We start from the raw sequence: 22922 nt of genomic DNA, 5'->3' as shown, positions 1-22922 counted from the left end.
CTAGTTCAGTTTGTGGAAAATATAAGGTCTAGTTTTGTGATTAAAAACATTTAAGCAACATGTGTCTTGTTTAATACACTCATAATTTGTGAGGTTACGAGAATTGACTCTTCTCCTCTCATATAAGCCGATAACGGAAGCCAGTGTTCTGGACTCCCAACAACATTACATCAACCTAGTTGTAACCAAAACATCCTCAGAGAAGTTGCATGATAAAGTACAAAAGGCCAAGATGTTGATTAAGAAACTAAAAATCTCAGCTGGAGTGGTAATACTAAGTCTGCAAATGTCCCAATTTCCTGGATTAGAGGGGTGAATGAGAGTCCAGTCTTGGTTGTTATTCAATCACCACTACCAATAAAGTACATGACTATAGACAGCAGGCAAGGATAGAATCAACTTTGGCTGTGACAGCTTTCACAACATGTTTGTAACAGTTAACAGTCCAAGCTTGAACATTATAAATGGCCACTTGAGAGACATGAATGAACCCATTATTAGGATTGTGTCTCTGTGTTGTCACCACACTGTTTAAATTCAAAGTAATACCATGGCACTTTCTTCACTACTACGCATTTGATTAAGGCTGCATGGAAAACATCATTTAGCAACAGACTAATTTCTTCAATATTGTTTGAGTTTGCCTTGAATACTCCTCAGAACAGTTCAAACACCAGATAGCAACTAAATGACTCGACCAGATGTCCTTGGTTTCAATACAACAGATGAGAAAAACCATACTTTCAACTGGGACAACACTATTATCATAGGACAAGCCAAACACGCCAAGCCAGGGAATTCTTGGAGGCTTGGCATTGATCCACAGACTCTGTCGACAAACACATTGAAATGAGACCTGATATGCCGACCATTACAACTCACAACTGGAACCGGCACCTACCGGAAGCAGCAAAATAAAAACCATATAAATTCGAACTGGCACAAGACAACAGCATTTCACAGGAGGCTCCACAGCACTGAGGATGTCACCTAGTAAAGAGGACGAAACATCTGCTATCAAACCTCCCAGCTCAGCAAACACACCAACATCTACTCCTCAGAATGTTTCCTCATTGAGCTCTGCCTTTCCATTGCTTGCCACCTTCTAGTTGAAACTCCCTTAGAGAAAGATTGCAATCTATCATTTGATATTGAAGTACATGAATCCACCTGCATGCTGTATGTCTGTACTTTACTTCCACAAATCCACCATCTCACATCCTTCTCTTGCAGGTGATCACCAAATAAAACATGCATAGTGACCATTCTTCAAGTGCATTTTGGTAAGTGTTGTCAGGCTATTGAAACAAAAAGGGACTTTGGAAAGTCAATTTTAAACAAGATTTAATTACACTAGGCAGAGACAAGTGTTATTTATTTCTCTGTTTGTGTCACTATCAAGCTCTGTTTTGTATCAGCTGGCTGAGGGCTAGTTGGTGTTGTCATGCTGAATGACTCCTATTGCAAAAATAGAATAACGCTGCCTTTACAGGTTATTCTCCCAACTACTAATTAGGCAAGACGTGTTGATTATATTTCACATTTCTAGTATTGTCTGTCTTGGCAAGTGAATGTAGGAACAGCAGCAGATTTAAGAAATTCTTCTTACTTCACAGAAAAACACATAGGAAATAACCACAGCTAGAAATCAACTCCTTATTTAGACAAATTCTAGTAAGCTTAAGGAAAATGCTTATAGGATTACTTCATGCATGTATAATTTATTGGTGTTCTCCATATTATTTTGTGAAGAGGCATAATTTAAATGTTTGAATAAAAACTAGACGTGCTTACATTTTGCATAATACTCTTTAGAAGAGCAACACAGAAATTGATAAGGAATGAGCATTTGTTTCTTCTATTTTCAAGCAAGGAACTAATTGGTTACAGTCTAGGGTGCTCTGGGATACTCCTGAAAATGTTACAGTGTCATGCAGCAAGTGCCAACAAATTGAGATCTCAAAAATATTTGTAATCTTCAGATACTAGAAGAATAGATGGTTACATGTTCTAAATTTATTGAACCGAACAATTTAAAAATAGTACATAAAAATTTTTACATGATCATTAAATACCACTCACATGTACGTTGCTTTCCTGTTAAAAAGTGCATTCAGATGCTATGTTCGTCTAAGTACACTCTGTCCAAAACTGTACAGATTGATGGTTTGGTTAATGTTGTAAATCAAAGTAAGGAAACAAATATCCACTGAAATTAGAGTGTGTTACCATATCGTAACTTTAAACATACAAATTTTTAAAGATATCTTTTGAGGCCTCATACGTACAGATGATTTTTTTCTCTTTTTTAGCGCAGCCAATGCTATTGTTATTCTTCTAGAAAAACATCAAACTTTTATAACCAAACATATACCCAGAAAATGTCTATTAGGTTCAAGTTGTTTTATGTTGGTAGCTGATCTTCAGCCTTTGACAGATAACCTTCCCAAAGTCATCTTCAGTCTATGTACTGAGCTAGCCAGCGGAAACCTTCTCCATAACCTTGTCTCTTCAGCACACTGCACATGAAGACTTCTAGTGGTCGTGCGTTAAGCTCCTTCATGGAAATATTTCCCTGTTTTGAAAAGATGGGTAGAGAAAAAGAAGAAAAAATGGCAAGGTTAATTAATTGTGACATCATTCCACAGATTGCCATTATTGCAGATCAAAATGCTGTGATAACAAGTCATGAGATACAAACATCTGCATACAAAAAAAACTTACAAAATAAGTTACTTTGCTTCTAAACTACCCTAAAGTTCATACACATCCGAACATGAAATGCCCTGACAAATAATTGCATTTACAATCCACGTTCAATCATAATATCCCATTGCACTTCATAGGACTGTATTCAAACAAAATTTTACCTTGACCTACATTTGGACAGCTGACCAAAAGCATGGTCAATAAATAAGTTTTGAGGCAACTTAAGGGAGGGAGGAGCCATTTGTGGAATTCAGCACTTAGGGTCTAGACAACTGAAGGCATGGTCAAAGATGAGATTAACAAAGTCAGCTGTACAAATCGCTGGAATTAAACAAACAAGGTTGTCAAAGGGCAGTAGGTCTGGAAGAGCTTACAGAGTGCGGGAAGGGCATGTTCATGGAAGGATCTGAATATCAAAGAAAATTTCAAATTTATGGTATTGCTGAACTGGGAATCAACACAAGTCAGCAAGTCAGCCAGTCAGCAGCACAGTAATAACGGAAGTGATTGCTGATGTTAATTCTTAGGATGAAGCACTTTTCAGAGTGTTTTTAAACTGGATGTGTAGCACTGAAGAACGTAAAGACAATGCATGAAATGCCAGAAAGGAGGAGGGGAACTCTGTTGACATTAAATGCTCAAAATAGAAAACACTTTACAGAGATCTAATCAAATAGCGAACTGAAGTGGACAAAAACAAACATACACGAGATCACTAAAAATGTAGATCATCAAGATATAGTGCTGTAGAAGATTTTCCTCTTCCTCTGATACCAGAGTTGAGAGACAGAATAGAAATGGTTATGTTGTTTGAATCTGTTCAGCCTTGGCAGAATACATGGAAGCCAAACCATGACAGAGGAATAATTAATGGTAAATATTTTGAAATAAAACGTAAAAGTTCCTCCTATTCTATTTGCTTTACAGGCGCTAATATAATGGCAAAATACAAAAAAAACTAAACTAAATGGCACTACTGCTGTCTGATGCAGAAAGACTCTTTCCTTGGAGTTCTTAAAAATGATGCATTACAGATACTGGAGTACATGTGACATAAGTGCTTTCAGTACTTCTGTTAGATTTGCCATTTAGGCTTGATTGCAGGTGAACTCATATCCTGGTCATAAAAACTGAAAAAAACTGGATGCTGTAAATCAGGAACAAAAACAGAAGTTGCAGGAAAAGCCCAGCAGGTCTGGCAGCATCTGTGAAAAAAAAGTCAGAGTTAATGTTTCGGGTCCGGTGACCCTTCATCAGGAACCCTCAAGACCCCTCCTGAGGAAGGGTCACTGGACCCGAAACGTTAACTGACTTTTTCTCCACAGATGCTGTCAGACCTGCTGAGTTTTTCCAGCAACTTCTGTTGTTGTTCATATCTTGGTCATCTTTGACTTGAAGGACCAGCATTTTCATCAGCTGTGGTACTTGGTAGGATTCTGATAAGAATTTTGTTACTGTGAAGCCCTATCTGTAGTTGCAAATAGGACAGGATAACACAGACGATTGGTTTTGGACCAGCTGCCAGCTCAGGGTTTCTACTGCTCGCATTTTCACTGCGCTTTTGATTAGTTCTTGCTTACACTGGACGCACACTGTTTCCTTTAGATTTGTTTCAGCCTTCAGCAGCAATTCTTAGCAAACCTCTCCCAGGGGTCTTGTTACTAACTTCAGTCTTTAGTGAAATTTTCAGTGCTCTTGTGGCTCACGTACACTGGCAATGAAAGTTTGGAATGTGACTGTCTTTGAAGTGAACTGATCTACAAATTCTTTATTCTTCCTGACCACTGTGCTCTCTCTCTCTCCCCCCAGCCTTTCCTTCACGAAGGTTTTTGATTAGGTTACCATCTCCTAAATAAATGCCCATCTCTCCCACAACTTGCTTACGTTCCTCAAATCAGGTTTCACAGCTTCCCAAAGCACCAAACAGAACTAGCAAATGTCACAACTTTGGCCAAAACTCTAAATGTGGTGCGTCATCCCTTTGCTTACTTTGTGGAATTACAAAAAAACAAATCACTGAAAACTTGTACCACAAAAGGATGCCATTCAGCCCATCATGTCTGCACAGCTGTTTATTTACGAACAACATCATGCTAACTCCAAAGTCACTCACCCTCAAGTAGCTGTTGAAGTTCTTTTCAAAATCATTTATGAAATCAGCTTCTACCATCTTTTCACACAGAATGATCCAAATTCTAAAATTTGAGTGAAATTTTTGTCATCTCACTAGTCTTTTCTTCAATAATATTGAATCTATGATCGAAATGTTGTGCAGAGGCTGTGGCCCAGTTGAAAAACAATGGGTTAGTCACTCCATACACATACAAACAAACACACACACAAATCACGGTTAACTACACAAACCCTTCTAATGCAACATTATTTTCCAGATTGGCAAGACTGCATTCACAGGGTTTCATTCTTGCATAATCGGATTGCCCCCCCATATCGTGACTACCTCTGCCTACTTAGTCACCTTGACGATCCCTAAGTATTATTGTTCACTTCCACTTCTTTCTCATCTACATAATGCATCTCCTTGATAATACCTGAAAATTAAGGTTAGCTATCACCATTATTTGAAAAGCACTGAATTATCTTAGAACTAACAGACTGTAAAATGCTCAGTCTTCCATGAAGGATTGTTTCTCCAGTTAAGCATAATGTCTTACCTCCTTATCCTCATCATTGAATCCACCCACGCCCCAAGGCTATTTTATGGTAAATCAATGTTTGCAATCTTTAGCCATATTCAAGCCTAAAGGAAGCTAGTAACACCATATCCCCTTCAATACAATAACTACCTCTGCCTATTTCAGCCCATGAGACTAGAAACCTTTCTCATAAACTTATCTTCAACTAAACCAATATGGTCCTAATTGGTCGCCTCTCCTCCACACTTTGTTCAGTTCATTGAAAACACTGCCAACACTCATCTTGCACTGTTGCACTCAACCACCAACTTTGTACTTGCTGAACTACTCTGGATTCTGGTCCAGAAATATATCAATTTTAAAATTCTCACCCTTATACTCAGCTTGCTTTGCTGTACCGACATCATGTGGATTCAGCTGGTTTAAAAGGTATGCTACAAATTTCCAAGGCCTTTGGAAGTTGGGCCCAGAAATATGGGTGAGCGACACAGGGTAAAACAGTAGTTAAGAGCAGCATTTAGACATTATTAATACTTTGGGGAGTGTCAGGCCTTAGTTCCTTCTGAACTCTCCATTCTTGTCAATCTAGTTTCTCATGCATTACCTCTCATTTCAGCCCACGTAAACATCTGTCCAACCATCAAGACTACATGCCTAGCTAAGTGTCTCCTGTTCCTTCTTGGAATCTGCAACCAATTTTGCATTATTTAGCTTGATATTCAATTTCATTTTTGCCTCTGTGATGTTTTTCTTATTTTAAAGTTCAATGTAAATGCAAGGTGTTAGTGAAATAAAAACAGAAGATGCTGCAAATACTCACAACGAACGAACAAACAAACGAATGAATTAAGTGATTTATTGTCACGTGTATTTTACAGGCAGCATCTGAAGACAGGTTTTCCCAACCTTGATGAACAGTCATAGACCTGAAAGTCAATTCTGCTTCCCTGTTTCCCTTTCTGCGGATGCTACCTGACCTGAGTGTTCCCAGCATTTTTGGTTTTTAACTTCAGATTACCTGTGGTATTTTATTTTCATATTGTTGTTCCTGAATTTGCCCTGAAGTACAAATAGATAGGGAACTATTTCCAGATTAATAAATAATTGCTTGAATAGATTTCAATCAGAAAGTTAGAGGATTATCACTCAAGGTTAAATAAAGCCATTATAGAATTGAGCCTTACCTTTCCTGTTGTTTGGCCATATAACCCAAACAGCTCTCGAAACTTCTCTTCGCTGATTGCCTCAGGTCGGTCAATTTTGTTACCAAGGATAAGAATAGGCACATTTCCAACGGTTTCATCTGTCATTAGTGCCTACAGGAAACAGTTAACCAAATTAATGGCAACATTCATCTATGTGCAGTATGCATATACACATGCAGCATTTTTCTTGAGACTTACTCTACTCTTTTTAATTATTCTAATTAAGGAGTAAAATCTTCTTTAAAAGTAATCAAATGTAAGTCATTAGTCTGACACATCGAAGTACCAGCTCTAAGAATTTTATCTTGTATCTTGAAGACAGATTCTAAATCATTAGTGTTTGGTGTGCAGATTCAATTGCACATATTCTATCAACCACAGGGTGTTATACATTAGTGTTTACGTTATAAGAGAAAGATTTTAAAGGAGCTTATTTAAACATGAGATTTATAATAATTTATTGATGAACAGTTTTGAACTTCAAACACTTAAGGATCCGTGATAGAGCGAAATCTATGCCATAGGTGATCTTATAGCCATAAATCAAATATAGAGTGCACTACTGTTCCTGTTCACATAAACTTTGCTAATCACTTTAGTGTCTTGATTTTAAAACTTTTATTCTCATTTCCAAATCCCTCACTTGCCTTACCCCTCTCCATCTCTTATCTCAGTCAACTTCACAATTGTCCAAGATATGCGTACTCTTATGCATTCCCAATCATTAACTGGTCCCCACTGATGGCAGGCCTTTAGTTTCCAAGGCCCCTAGCTCTGGAATTCCCTTGCAACACCTCTGCCCCGCTACCTCTATTTTACCTTTTAACACTTCATAAAACTAACTTCTTCGATCAAGCCATTGGTCACCTGACCTCATCCTTCTCGTGGCATTGTCTCAAGTCATACTTTAGATCACAAGACATAGAAGGAGCAGTAAGCAACTCAGCCCACAGACTGCTCCACTAACCACTGAGATCATGGCTGATCTGATAATCCTCAACTGTACTTTCCTGTCTTTTCTCCACAATCTTAGATTTTAAATCAGGAAAGGAATCCATTTCTGCCCTGAACTTACTTAATGATAGTCTCTACAGCCCTCTGTAATCAAGAATTCCACAGATTCATAACCTTCAGAGATGAAATTCCTCATCTCTTTCTTAAATGTATGATAATTTCCTCTGAGACTGCAGTCCCTGGTCCTAGACTCTCCCACAAATGGAAACACGCTGCCAAGTCCCCTCAAGAACCTTGCACGCTTAGAAGGTGAACATTTATAATTGTATGCGTATATGAACTTTTTACACATGATACGTATATATATAGTAATACATTTAGTCTGTATGCAGATGAATTTGTTGCTTTTGTACCAGTACTCATGGAATCTGCCTATATAAACAGACAGAGTTTCTCACTCAATCACTCTTTACAGAACTCAAATTCCATTTCAATTTACTTTGGATTCCTCTTTGTCCTCAAAGTCTTTGGATGTGTTGGTTAGATCCTGCTATTTTGTCTTTCTTCAGCTTAGCCAGTTATTCCAAGTCTTCATTTTTATTCAGTTCTCTCCAGTCTTTAAAACAATTCAGACTTCTATCCTCTTCGCTAGCAATATAAAGTATTTGCAATATTTCCCTGTCAAGTTCCATTTATCCATGAAATAACCACCCCTCCTCCCGATTCCCACTTTGGCAAAAGAAATCTTAAATGCAATGTATTTATGGAATCCTTCTCTGTTCCTTCTAAAGAATAACACAAATTCTCACTCTGCTTTCCTCATCTCTCATTATCCATGCTTATTATTTTCATCATTATATACACAAAGTGAATAATCTGATTCAATTTTAGTTTCTTCTTCATGCTTTACCTACAGCATTTTTACATTTGAACTAGTCTCATTTTAAAATGGGATATACTTTTTTTAAGGATGGCACTTTTTAAAAAAAATCCTTCTTGATCATTGGAAGATAATTAGAAATAAGACCAATCATACTTTGGCTGCCATACTAATTTCTCCCTAAAAATGCTCCATTCCAAACCTGAACTTTATTTCGGAAATAATTTCTTTCGTTTGGACTTACGATTGTTGCTCTGAAGATCATCACCTACACTTAACTCATGTAAATGACTGATTCAGGTGGAGACATTTGTCAATTGTCTGTTCATGAAACTGTCCAGACTGTAAGGAAACGTGTTCCTGAATAAATATTTCACCAACTTAATATACTTTACTGGATTTTATTTGAACAATTCTGTTCCACATTCTCATCCTACTCAATATTCGCACTTGAGCAAAATTCCCATTTTTGAATTACTGCCTTGACTGTTACCAGTTCACTTGGTGGTATGGAGTCTTATTGTTTCTTGGTTTGGATTAAGGTATTCACAACAAGAGAGGCAAGGGAAACTGAAATCTGACTGCAACGTTCATAATCCAAATGGAAATTACCCCGAGTTTCCCACTCTGTTACTTCTGCTGAAAAAGGCACAAACTGTGGATGAGGACGAGTTCAGGCTTGCTTATATCTCAGTAGTCAAATTCCCCACTGAAACTCATTGTTCAATATCACTGGAGATTACGTGCAGACAACTAAAATGCATGAGTTCTAGGTGACAAGGAAATATTTGCATTAAATGTTTACTTACATCAAGCTCTGCTTTAGATTCTGCCAGACGCTCACAGTCTGCGCAGTCAACCAGGAAGACGATAGCATTGATAGCCGGGAGGTAGTTTTTCCAGACTCTGCGGGCTTTAAGAAAATGAGACAGAAAATAATTGAAGTTGACAAAAAAAGGCATATTTTTATAAAATCTTCTAAAGATCCCATCAACAATGGAGCTATACCTTGTGTATGGCCACCTAGATCAAAAGTAGTAAAAGTCATCCCGGCGATCGTCAGCTCTTCTGAGGCTTTAGTAGAAAAAGAAAACTGGTTATTTATATGAAAAATTTCCAGCACTCATTGACATATGAATATTTAATGACCTTTAAAATCATTGCACAATACTTTTAAAATTTCACTAATTATCCTTCTGTACTGGCAGGTTCAGCATTTATTTTCTACAATAAGCTAGCAATTTAAGAGCAGTCTGCTTACAATGTTGATTTGAATTTATAATTATCAATACAGAAACAGGGTAACTATAGAAACATACAAAATAGGACTAGTGGGCTATTTGGCTCTCTGAGCCTGCTTTACCATTCAGTATGATCATGGCTGATCACCTAACTCAGTACCCTGCTTCTGCTTTCTCTGCTTTTGATTCTTTAGCCCCAAGAACCACATCCACCTCCTCGGATATTCAATGTTTGGGCCTCAACTGCTTTCTGTGGCAGAGAATTTCACAGACTCACCACACTCTGCATGAAGAGTGTTCTTATCTCAGTCCTAAATGCCCTACCCTGTAACTTTAAACTGTGATCCCCAGTTTTAAACTCCCCCTATCGTTGGGAACATCCTGCCTGTACTTAGCCTGTCTAGTCCTGCTGGAGTTTTTTTAGGCTTCTATGAGAACCGCCCTCATTCTTCTAAACTCCACTGAATATAGTCCTAATTGACCAAGTATCTTCACACATCAGTCCTGCCTTCCCAGGAATTAATCTACTAAACTTTTGTCTCACACCCTCCATAGCCAGAATGTCTCCCCTCAAATAAGGAGGCCAAAACTCCACACAACACTCCAGGCTTGGTCTCACCAACGGCATGTACAATTGCTCCAGTACTTGAGCCCTCTCGCTATGAAGGTCAACATACCATCTGCCTTCTTAATAGCTTGCACTTGTATGCTTACTTATAATTAGTATTTAACTTTCAATATCCCACATGGTGTGATTGGTTCTATCAAACCACTCTTTCACTCCACAACCCACACAGATGCCAGACTAGAATGAAGGATTCTTCTTTCAAAGTCTGTACGAGTACTAAGGGAAACAAAACTAAGTATACGAAGAAATAAGGATCCATAGCTGAAAACCCTCCAAATCGATAGCAATTTTGTTTGCACTTCCACAATCAATTGACATGAGAATAGAAAAACAAGATATTTCACTTGATAGCCCTTTGAAGGCAAGAAAAATAGTTGTTGGAACAAAGCAAAGGGAATTTTAATCTGCACCTAACAATTATATACACTTGGAAGCACACAATGTTGACCTTGATTACCCATTTCCATAACATGCGCATAAAAAAATTTAAGAAACAAATGTTCCATAGATGAAGTCCTATTGGGCTCAAAATGTTACAAGTTCTGCTTTTCATATATGCTGTCAGATCTGTTGAGATTTTCCAGCACTTCCTATTTTTATTATTTATACATTGAAGTTTCCTTGAAATCATAATCCGAAGGATGAATCCTTGATGACACACAACTTACTTGGATGTAGTGTTGGCACATGTTGTGCCAGTCTATCGTCTTTGAGCATGTGCAACAGAGTAGTCTTTCCAGCATTGTCCAGTCCTAGAAATACTAATTTTCCTGATTTCTTGTACAATCCTAGAATAAATAAATATTTCAACAGTTAAACAAAACACATGTTGCAATTAAGTAAAAACTAGAAGGTAACTCATCTCCAATTCATCAATTCCAAAAATTTTTTGAAAATAAATACTGTACTTTATATTTTTCAAAACACAAAGGTTCAAGCTGACACAAGACATGGGGGGGGGTGCTTTGGAGGGAGAACTTGAGGGGGACACGGAGGGGGCAAGAGACCTCCTCTCCCGAACTGCACTTCTCCCCCACACAACAAATGGGTTGTGCCTGGGGGAAGGGCGAGGGGGGCATGGTGGATGGGGTGGAGTCCCCTCTTCCAGGTCTTGATCAAACCCTCCTGAAAAACCACATAAATACGCACACACCATTTAAAGCACGCATAGTTCGCATGCACTGGCGTCAGCAAAAAAAGTTTTTTCGTTAAACATACAGGAGTTCTGAATCAAGAGTGTTGCAACCTTTTCTAATGTCACAGGTTTCCTTTATGCTTCACTTACACATGGATACTCCTTGAGTGATGTAAGTTTTCTTTACAGCAGAATGTTTAATTCTCATTGGATGGTACATGGTGAGGTAAATTTGGCTTTAGTCCTATACAGCTACAACTTTAATCCTACCATATTTATAATGCAATTACTAGATAACAGTAGCATGAGTTTAAAGGACCAAAAAAGCCTTTGCTCATACTTTGTTTCAGTATCACATGCAAATAATGACCACATCTACTGCACAAATAGAACAATTCATACGGTTTGACACAAACTGAATTCCAAACCAGAAGTTTTGTTATATACCTTAGGCAGATCAGCATTCTTAATAAATTCTGAATTGAGTTTGAAATGTGCAACAGAACAGTCTATACAAGCAATGGCTTTTCCATAGACCCTGCCAGCTAGCTACAGCATAGAACAACAGGTCAAAAGCAAATGTTGCGCAGTGCAATTATGGAAAATAATTAAGCACTAGTAATGCACTTGTAATTTTCTCACACACTAGTCACATATCAAGAAAAACAAACAAATCATTTTCTGTTCAGCTATTTGCTTTCAGGATCGTTAGTATTTGGCAGTAATCACCATTATATCGAGTTTATATCTGACACACCCAATTCTTGTATATAAAGTCATTCAAGTTTGGATACAACATGGTAACAAAACACATCTACTTGCCCTCATACCCCAATAACCTACATAATGAATCAGGTTTCAGTGAACTGAACGGATTGGAAATAGTTAAGGATCAAATTTCAAGCAAAAAGCCAGAAAACAGCAAACAAGGCCACTATATCAAAGAAATCAGAGAACATCAATTTGACTGGTCAAAAAAAATTATCTTTTGAAAATGAGACAGGGAAAAGAAGTAATTTCTCTTTTGCTAAATCTATATAAACGCTAAAGTTTCAGTTCTACTCAGGCATCAAACACATGCAAGTACAAATCACATATTTTATGCACTGTATAGTTACTGGGTATAACATCATCTCCTTTGCTAATCTCTTAGGGTTGACACCTTAGCAGGGTGTATGGTGGTGGGGGTGGGGGTGGGGGGTGCTCTGCAGTGGATGGATAATTCAATCCTGGAGTCTCAGACTCTACCACAGAAAGGGCAGGTGGTGTTTGATGAGGTGAGTAGTTGACACTTTTATTATAATCTTGCATAATGTCCTAAAAGAATTTGATGTTACTCTAGTCTGTGCCAGCTGTGGCTCAGTGTTCTGAATAGTAAGATTCCAAGTTCAAAGCCTACCTTAAGGCTGAAACACAACATTCTAGGCTGACACTCCAATGAAGTGCTGAGACAGTAAGGTTGCAACTCTGGTAGGCGGCATATGGATACTTAGCTCCAAACTACCGCACCACTATTCTTTCGAATTGCTCACCTGACACATTCAACCCATCTCAACAGCTTTCCCACCTCAAAAAGTGAATCGACTCTTCAATATTCAAAAAGATCATTAATAGTTGTTGGGCAGTACAGATCTTGTGAAGGCTTGTTTCAATTAGTATCCTGGGCCATACAGCAGGTGAAACCTTTCTGCCTCATACAAAATATAGCTGTTCAATTTTTATCAAAAACAGAATGGTTGGATAACTTCTCAATTTTGAAGGAGGGTTAATGGACTTGAAAGATAAACTCTGCTTTCTCTTCGCAGATGCTGTCAGACCTGCTGAGTTTCTCCAGCAATTTCTGTTTTTGTTTCAGATATCCAGCATCTGCAGTTCTTTAGTATTCAATTTTAATATTGCACTCAATGTAAAATAAATCATCACACCTTTTCCCTTCCTTCAATGCAACAGTATAAATTTATAGCATCTCAGAAGTTAAGTCCCAATACTGGCACTATATGCTCACAATTCTCTACTTTGGGCAGACCAGCTGGTCTGTTTTTAGTTGGTTTGTTTTGCTCAGAACCTTAATTTAGTTCAGATGTGTGATTCTGACCTTCCACACACTTGCCATGTTTTTATCTTTACCTTCCATACTATATTAATAAAGTTCACTACAAGTTCAAGGAACAGCTTCTTAGCTTTGGAAGAGGTATTTTACAGGCTTTCAATTTCTGTATTCAACCACTTTAGGTAACAGCCACCACTCAATTTCAAGAGAGTTTCTAGAACTATTTTGTTGTAATCATCTAGACCCATTTTTTCCTTCCTCGCTTACACAAATATTTTACCTTTTCCCCTCAATGAAGTACTGCAACTAATTTCTTTAAAAACTTCCAATGGACAGGTTAGTTTAAAATGGTCTCTAACTGTTTCTCTCATGACCTGTCAAATTCCAGTCTTTTCCATTTCATATTTTCAGCATCTAATTTGCTTTTGTTTCAGTTGATAACGCACTGCTTTGATCATATTTCACTTGAATATACCTTGTAAACTCTGGTTTGATTTGACACAATTAAGGATAGATGGAAGTTTTCTATAGGTATGTCAGAAATAAAAGAATGACTAGAGTAAGATTAGGGCCAGTCAAGGACAGTAGTGGGAAGTTGTGCGTGGAGTCTGAAGAGATAGGAGAGGCGCTAAATGAATATTTTTCGTCAGTATTCACACAGAAAAAAGACAATGTTGTCGAGGAGAATCCTGAGATACAGGCTATTAGATTAGACGGGATTGAGGTTCATAAGGAGGTGGTGTTAGCAATTCTGGAAGGTGTGAAAATAGGTAAGTCCTCTGGGCCGGATGGGATTTATCCTAGGATTCTCTGGGAAGCTAGAGAGGAGATTGCAGAGCCTTTGGCTTTGACCTTTATGTCGTCATTGTCTACAGGAATAGTGCCAGAAGACTGGAGACTAGCAAATGTTGTCCCCTTGTTCAAGAAGGGGAGTAGAGACAACCCTGGTAATTATAGACCAGTGAGCCTTACTTCGGTTGTGGGTAAAGTGTTTGAAAGGATTATAAGAGATAGGATTTATAATCATCTAGAAAGGAATAATTTGATTAGGGATAGTCAACACGGTTTTGTGAAGGGTAGGTCGTGCCTCACAAACCTTATTGAGTTCTTTGAGAAGGTGACCAAACAGGTGGATGAGGGTAAAGCGGTGGATGAGGGTAAAGCGGTTGATGTGGTGTAAATGGATTTCAGTAAAGCGTTTGATAAGGTTCCCCATGGTAGGTCATTGCAGAAAATACGGAGGCATGGGATTGAGGGTGATTTAGCGGTTTGGATCAGAAATTGGCTAGCTGTAAGAAGACAGAGGGTGGTGGTTGATGGGAAATGTTCATCCTGGAGTTCAGTTACTAGTGGTGTACCTCAAGGATCTGTTTTGGGGCCACTGCTGTTTGTCATTTTTATAAATGACCTGGATGAGGGCGTAGAAGGATGGGTTAGTAAATTTGCGGATGACACCAAAGTCGGTGGAGTTGTGGATGTTGCAGGTTACAGAGGGACATAGATAAGCTGCAGAGCTGGGCTGAGAGGTGGCAAATGGAGTTTAATGCAGAAAAGTGTGAGGTGATTCACTTTGGAAGGAGTAACAGGAATACAGAGTACTGGGCTAATGGTAAGATTCTTGGTAGTGTGGATGAGCAGAGAGATCTCGGTGTCCATGTGCATAGATCACTGAAAGTTGCCACTCAGGTTGACAGCGTTGTCAAGAAGGCGTATGGTATGTTAGGTTTTATTGGTAGAGGGATTGAGTTTCGGAGCCACGAGGTCATGTTGCAGCTGTACAAAACTCTGGTGCGGCTGCACTTGGAGTATTGCGTACAGTTCTGGTTGCCGCATTATAGGAAGGATGTGGAAGCATTGGAAAGGGTGCAGAGGAGATTTACCAGGATGTTGCCTGGTATGAAGGGAAGGTCTTATGAGGAAAGGCTGAGGGTCTTGAGGCTGTTTTCGTTAGAGAGAAGAAGGTTAAGAGGTGACTTAATAGAGACATACAAGATGATCAGAGGATTAGATAGGGTGGACAGCGAGAGCCTTTTTCCTCGGATGGTGATGGCTAGCACGAGGGGACATAGCTTTAAATTGAGGGGTGATAGATATAGGACAGATGTCAGAGGTAGGTTCTTTACTCAGAGAGTAGTAAGGGCGTGGAATGCCCTGCCTGCAAATGTAGTAGACTCACCAACTTTAAGGGCATTTAAATGGTCATTGGATAAACATATGGATGATAATGGAATAGTTTAGGTTAGATGGGCTTCAGATTGGTTTCACAGGTCGGCGCAACATCGAGGGCCGAAGGGCCTGTACTGCGCTGTAATGTTCTATGTTCTATACTGGATAACTGCTTGTGGGAAGCTATAGTAATTTTTAAAAACAGAAGATAGGCACCACAGGTATAAATAGAAAATACTGCAGATGCTAGAAATCTGAAACCAGCAGAGAATGCTGGAGAAATCAGTAGGGCTGGCAGCATCTGTGAGAGAAACAGAATTAAATTTTTGAGTCCAGTATGCTCCTTCTTCAGAAGATGTTCTCTATTTCGGTCGTCACATGCTGCCAAACCTGACAGATTTCTCCAGCATTCTCTGTGCTTGTTATAAACAACACAAGTACCTTACTTTTGGAGGAATCAAATTTCTCATCTATAATTCAGAAACATTTTTCCTATTACATCTTTTCTGGACCCCATGTGTGTTTATATGCAGAAGTCATTCAAAGTGGCATGATAGGCAGAGATAGTTGTTAATAAAACGTACAACATTAGGAGATTTCATTAACAGTGGCAAACCGTATAAGAGGCAGGAAGTTACACTGGACTATGTATACAACACTGGGTAAACCTGACCTGGAGTGTCACATGTAGCTCTTGGTGCCACACTTCGAGAAGGACATGGATACATTGGAGAGAATACAGAAGAGCTTTATAAAAATGAGATTTGAAACTTCAGTTATGAAGATAAATCAAAGAAGTGGGGACTTTTTTTCTTGGAAGGAAGGCCAGTGAAGATTTGACAGAGATTTTCAAAGCCATGAGACGTCTGAACAGAGTAGATTAGAAAAACTGTTCTTGTGCATAAAAGGATTGAGAATCAGAGGACACTGTTTTACAGCATGTTGCAAAAGAAGTGAGGAAGAAAAAATATTCACACTGCATGTGGTCTGGATTTGGAATGCCCTGCTTGGAAGTGAGGTGGAGGCAGTTTCAATTAAGGCATCCAAGTGGGCATTGGAAGATTATTTCTCTCTAAACAGTGTGCAGAGTTTTGAAGAAAACACATACATTTGACACTAATTCAAAATATTCAGGCAGTCAGTGCACACAATGGGCCTGATGAAGAGTCACTGGCCTTGAAACATTAACTCTGCTCTCTTCCAACAGATACTGCTAGACCGGAGTTTCTCCAGCAATTTCTCCTTTTTTGTTTCAAATCTCCAGCATTCGCAATTCTTGGTTCTGTTTTAGTGTTTAAAACAAAATAGGCCAAATGGCCTCCTCCTGTACCATGACTATTCTGTAATCTTTTGTTGTTTTACTCACCCCATCATCACAACCTGTCATTGATTCACTTCTGCACTTCACTCTACCATAACAATTGAACAGTTGACTAGAATCCATGGAATATGGAAAGAACACATTGTACTTCAACTTTTAAATATATATCCTAGAATAAAAGGGGACCAATAGTTCCCAGTCACAACAGGAATTGGATGATTTGTTATGGTGCTCTTTAGCACAACCATTTGGATGTTTGAATATTGTGCTGTTAAAGGAACCATTTTTTAAAAAAAATCAGATGGCACAAGAAGTGTACAAGAAAACACAAGGTAATCTAGATAGTAGGAACTGCAGATGCTGGAGAATCTGAGATAACGAGGTGTAGAGCTGGATGAACACAGCAGGCCAAGCAGCATCATAGGAGCAGGAAGGCTGACGTTCGCCTCAGAATTTACTCTGAAACGTGGCATGAAATGCAGGTCAATGATACTCAGTTGACAGAAGAAGAAATAAAAATACATTCCAAAAGTGTTAGCAATAGCAAGGAAGGAATCTGCGCTCAGGTTACTTTCAATCACATTACAGCCAACTATTTCTACTGAGAATCCATGAAGATACTGTGCGTCTGCAACCTCTCAGCAAAAAGGGATGATGTGTTAAACATTAAAAAGTTAGATATGTACAAAAAGCAATGAAAAAGGCAAATGGAATGCCTGCCTTAACCTGAGCTGCTTATTGTTAGAAGTGCATGTAAATCACGTTCTTTGGAAATATTTCTCTGCAAGGATTTGGAAAGAGGAAGAAGGAAAATAGTGTGGGGATGCATGTTACAAAAATTACATCTTTACTTGTAATTATACATAGTATTATGTTTTAGTGAACCATCTGAAGTTTAGACTTTGAGGGAAATTAGGGAAGAAAAGGCGGTGTTAGCAGAAATATTTGTAACATCTATTACCACGGGTGATATGCCGGAGAACTGGAGGGTTGCTGATGTTGTATCTTTATTTAAGGCTGCAAGGAGAAGCCTAGGAACTATAGATCCGTGAGCTTGACATTGATGGTGGGTAAGTTGTTGGTGATGATTCAGAAAGTTAGCATTTACATGCATTTGGAAACGCAAGGACTGATTAGGGATAGTCAGCATGGCTTTGTGCGATGGGAAATCATGTCTCACAAACTTGATTGAGTTTTTTGAGGAAATAACTGAAAAGATTGATGAGGGCAGAGCAGTAGACGTTGTTTACACGGACTCTGGTGAAGTCTTTGACAAGGTTCTACATGGTAAAGTAAGTGGCAAAGTTAGATCACATGGGATTCAGGGTGAGCTTGCCAACTGGATACAAAATTGGCTTGATGGTAGGAGACGGAAGGTGGTGTCGGAGGGTTGTTTGTCGGACTGGAGGCCTGTGACCAACGGTGTTCCACAGGAATCGGTACTAGCTTCGCTTTTGTTTGTCATTTTTATAAACGATTTGGACGAGACTAACGTGGTTAGTAAGTTTGTGGATGACACCAAAGTTGGTGGTACAGTGGACAATGAAGAGGGTTACCGAAGATTACAAAAAGAGATCATGATCAATTGGGTTTGTTTGGATAAATGCAAGATATTGTATTTTCGTGAAACAAACAAAGGCAGGACTTGAACAATTAACGTAAAGGCCCTGCATATGTTATAGAACAAAGAGGCCTAGACGTTTAGGTGCATAATTCTTTGAAATCTGTATTACAGGTTGACAGGGTGGTTAAGATGGCATTTGAGTATAGGAACTGGGAAATGATGTTGAGATTGTACAGGACATTGACGAGGCCTCTTCTGGAATACTATGTCCAGTTCTGATCACCTTACTGTAGGAAGGATATTATTAAACTGGAAAGGATTCAGAAACGATGTACCAGGATGTTGCCAGGAATAGAGGGGTCTGAGCTATAAAAATAGGTTGGATAGACTGTGACTTTTTTCACTCAAGTTTAGGAGGTTGAAAGGTGACCTTGAGGTTTATAAAATCATGAGGGGCATAGATAGGGTGAATAGCAAGGGTCTCTTCCCTAGGGTGGGAGAGTTCAAACTAGGGTGCAAAGTCTTTAGGTGAGGAGAAAGTTTTAAAAAGGATACGAGGGGCAACTTTTTTTAAAAAAAAACAGGGCGGTTCATACGTGGAATGAACTGACAGGGGAAGTGGTGGGTACAGGTACAGTTACAACGTTTAAAAGACATTTTGATAAGTACATGAAAAGGAAAGGTTTGGAGGGATATGGGCCAAAGGCAGACAAGTGGGACTAGTTTAGTTTGGGAACATGGTGGGCGTGGACTAGTTGGACTGAAGGGTCTGTTTCTGCGCTGTATGGCTCTATAACTCTATAAGATAAACAAATACTTACCTAGAAATTGAAGTGCGCTACAGAAGCTATTAGTGAAACCATTATAAATCCATTCAAAAAAGGAGGTCATATCCGAGTCTTACGGAATCTGAAAAAGAAGCAGAAACTGACATGTATTTTACACAAGAGAATATGTACAGCACATCAACATTTCAATAACAATCTGCCTCAGTTACAGCTGGGCAATACTCAAATTTCTAAACAACATTTTGAAAAAAATGGAGAATTTAAAATGACTTCTGAAACTGGTTCAAAAACAAAGGTAAAACTTTTGCCGAACAATACATTTGCTGAGAAGCAAAGCATCATTTTCAAATTTCAGCATATACCCCCAAACCCTCCTTATTCCTTTATAAATTGTGAAGTGGGGCTCGGTTTTGAATATTTATATCACTTTTCTAGATGACTATTTTTTAAAACATAACTTCAACTCTTTCCCAATGACTCAGACGTTAGCTTCCAAACAGAAACATAGATGCTGTTGCTAGCAAAATGTCAAGCCCTGTACCATAATGAATGCTGTAGTCTGAAGCAGTAATACTTACTTCATTAAAAACAAGTAGGGGAGACATTTGGCCCAACCCTCTTCTTCCAACAGAGCCATTTATTCTCCTTAACTTCACTAAATCTCTTGAAGAATATACTTATATACACACACAACACACACACAAATGATCAGGGACCAGACACCAGCTTGGAGTTCAGAAGCTTGACTGGAATGGTTTAAGTCCATGAAAATTGTCAGAATGGTTACATCATCTGAAGCAAAATATGAATGTGTGTCCTTAAGTGGGCCAACTCAAACTCAGGACACCAGCAAATACTTCACAGCAACAGTTAGCCGCCGTAGCAGCTTTATAAAATGAAAGTCTCTCATGCTGAGACAAAAGACCAAGATCACTCATACTTCCAGACGACCTCAAAGGCAAAATTACCACTCACCAGCAATTAGACAGTGGCAAAAGTATGAATATCTATTATGTCATATCATGAACTTGAATGAAACTATTCTTAAAAGTTGTTCTGAGTTTGTTTAATGTATGCCTGTAAAATCAAATCATTCCATAAAACGTGTTACATTGAGTTAACTTAAATCACTGTGACATCACAAGTTATTCTAGGCCATCTACAGCAACATTGGTGATTGACCTTTTGTAGAGTGTATGTGTCCAACTAGTTTTTGGGAGGAAATGGAGGCTTCAAAGATCAACATACACATCATGATCTCTGGTAATCTGTGCTTCAATAATAGCGCAATAGTACATTACAAAGTTGCAGGCGAAATAATTTACAACTCTGCAACAAAAAAAGTGATGTCTACTGCAAATATTTTTGACAATTTTCAGTGACATTGACGTAGAATTAGCAACGATACAGGGCTGTCTCAATTTCAAATAATATACAAGATGACAAAAAGAAAATAAAAACTTAACGCTGGAAACTTACAGCATAAACATTGTCAATACACAACAGATGCAAGCAACATCATTTTCCAGACTTATTTGAGACATGCACAAATGTTTAAAGACACTTGATATGATTATGCAAACCAGGAACCAAGAACATATTAAGGGTTTTTTTAAAAAATATATTAATCAAACTATGATAAGGTGTTTGATGATTGAAGATTCAGGATTCTGACAAAAGGTGGGGCTTCATAAAAAGTCTACTCAGCTATTAAAAAAAAACAATTATCACCAAGACAACAAGGTGCAGAGCTGGATGAACACAGCAGGCCAAGCAGCATCATAGGAGCAGAAAGGCTGACGTTTCGGGCCTAGACCCTTCATCAGAAAAGCTGAAATTATCACCAATATGGATTTAATATGGAGGAACCTGATCTCAGAGTAGGTCCCTCTAACTGAATTTGGTCAATGATTGCACTTCCAATCACAATTCTATAATACCAATGGGGAGTATACATATGGAGATATTACAGCAGATTGGATTCAGTTCTGGCAACTACCATTTCCTTAGCCAAAGAGGTGGTGTACAGCCAGTCTATACCTGCAGCAAGTTCCCCAGTTTACTGGAGGGAAAAGTGAAGTATGTTAATTGTCCTGCTGAATCATCATCACTTTGGAGGGGCCCTTGGTGGAAATATTACTGCGCAAAAGAAAGATGGTGATAGGTTCATCGATTGCAAGGGTCACAACTATAAAAAAGCCAAAGAACTCCCTCAGCCACATTAAGCTACTTAAGAAGTACACTGGGTTGGAATTGGTATATTAGCATGGATAGAGGATTGGCTAACTAATAGAAGACAGAGAGCTGGGACACATTATTTTTATTACATATTAATGATTTGTATGGAGGATGGTCTGCGATGACAAAAATAGTTGGGAAGGTAAGTGATGAGGATGACCCAAAGAGTCTACAGAGGCATACAGACAAGTTAAGTGAGTGGACAAAAACTTGGCAAATGGAACATAATGTGGGGAAAATGCGAGGAAAATGTGACATTATACATTTTGGCATTAACCTGGTGTCATGTGACTTCTGATATTTTGGCAGGAAGAGGAACAGCCAATTATTACTTAAATGGAGAAAGACTGCACAAAGCTACAGAACAAATGGCTTTGGGAGCCCTCATCCACGATTCACAAAAAGTTAGCATAGAAGTTCAGCAGACAACAGCAAAGGCAAATGGATTGTGGACCTTTACTTAAAAGTGAATGGAGTGTACAGGTAGGGAAGTTTCACTAAAACTATACAAGGTACAAGGTACATAGTTTACAAGGCTGATACCAGGTGTGGAGGGGCTGTCTCATGAGGAGGGTTGAGTAGGTTGAGTCTTGGAATATAAAAGGATGAGAAGCAACCTTACTGAAACATACAATATTCTTAAGGGACTTGTTAGGATGGATGTGGAAAGGTTGTTTTCCCATGTGGGAGAGAATAATGGGTCATGTATTTAAGACACAGATGAGGAGGAGTTTCTTCTCTCAAAGGGTGGTGAAACTATGAAATTCTTTACCACAGAGAGCTGTCAAAGCTGGGTTGTTAAGTATTTTGAAGGCCGAGATACACAGATTTTCAATCAGTAAGGGAATCAAGGTTTATAGGGAAAAGACGGAAAAGTGGAGTTGAGGATTATCAGATCAGCCATGATCTCATTGAATGACAGAGCAGACAAGATGGCTGAATGGCCTACTTCTCAGCCTAGATCTTATGGTCTAGCCTGTACAAAGTTAAATCCTTACACATGCATTAGTAGGTCAACCAACTTTCTATTTAAATCTGTATTCTTATTTTAATTAACCAAATAGTGCTGTGTAGAGACCCTCAGGAGCTGAACAATAACAATGACACCCAACGTGCTATGAAACATTAGCAATTAAAACACGCTCCCCCATAACATAGGCAAATGTGTCAATAGTGTAATCCCACATGCAACAAATTAGGAACACTAATCCTTGGCCTGAATTGGATGAATCTCAGCCGGATAGATGGGGAACGGCTGGAGCTTTTGCTCCCAATTGTCAGAAGACAATACCAGATGAAGAAGTGCAAGTTTGTGGATGCCACAAGGTTAAGATTAGTCTCAATCATAATAACCCATGCTCTAAAAGAATGTGGATGCTCCCTGTTGAG

The 22922-nt window shown here is 38.7% G+C and overlaps 1 protein-coding gene across 1 annotated transcript; it reads right to left on the bottom strand.

The window, feature by feature from the left end:
• Positions 1-1996: 1996 nt before the first annotated feature.
• sar1b (secretion associated, Ras related GTPase 1B) lies at positions 1997-19435 on the bottom strand. Its single transcript, XM_048603514.1, has 6 exons — positions 19329-19435; positions 10940-11059; positions 9411-9476; positions 9212-9315; positions 6548-6679; positions 1997-2575 (listed from the first exon to the last, which is right to left on the bottom strand). Exons 1-6 carry the CDS (start codon positions 19396-19398, stop codon positions 2459-2461), a joined length of 609 nt encoding a protein of 202 aa, XP_048459471.1. The 5' UTR covers positions 19399-19435; the 3' UTR covers positions 1997-2458.
• Positions 19436-22922: the final 3487 nt, after the last annotated feature.

This window comes from Rhincodon typus, chromosome 12 (genome assembly GCF_021869965.1).
Source record: "Rhincodon typus isolate 14 chromosome 12, sRhiTyp1.1, whole genome shotgun sequence".
Lineage (NCBI taxonomy): Eukaryota > Metazoa > Chordata > Chondrichthyes > Orectolobiformes > Rhincodontidae > Rhincodon > Rhincodon typus.
The sequence above is the reverse complement of the archived record's forward strand: the minus strand, read 5'-3'. Positions and strand labels throughout refer to the sequence as shown.

What these genes read in the sequence shown, in the direction of transcription:
- sar1b (XM_048603514.1), bottom strand. Translation starts at nt 19,398, where the DNA reads ATGACCTCCTTTTTTGAATGGATTTATAATGGTTTCACTAATAGCTTC. An exon ending in TGTGCCAACACTACATCCAA is followed by an intron (nt 9,477 to 10,939) that starts GTAAGTTGTGTG and finishes TTTCTACTAAAG; the next exon opens with CCTCAGAAGAGCTGACGATC. An exon ending in AATCTAAAGCAGAGCTTGAT is followed by an intron (nt 6,680 to 9,211) that starts GTAAGTAAACAT and finishes TGTTTCCTGTAG; the next exon opens with GCACTAATGACAGATGAAAC.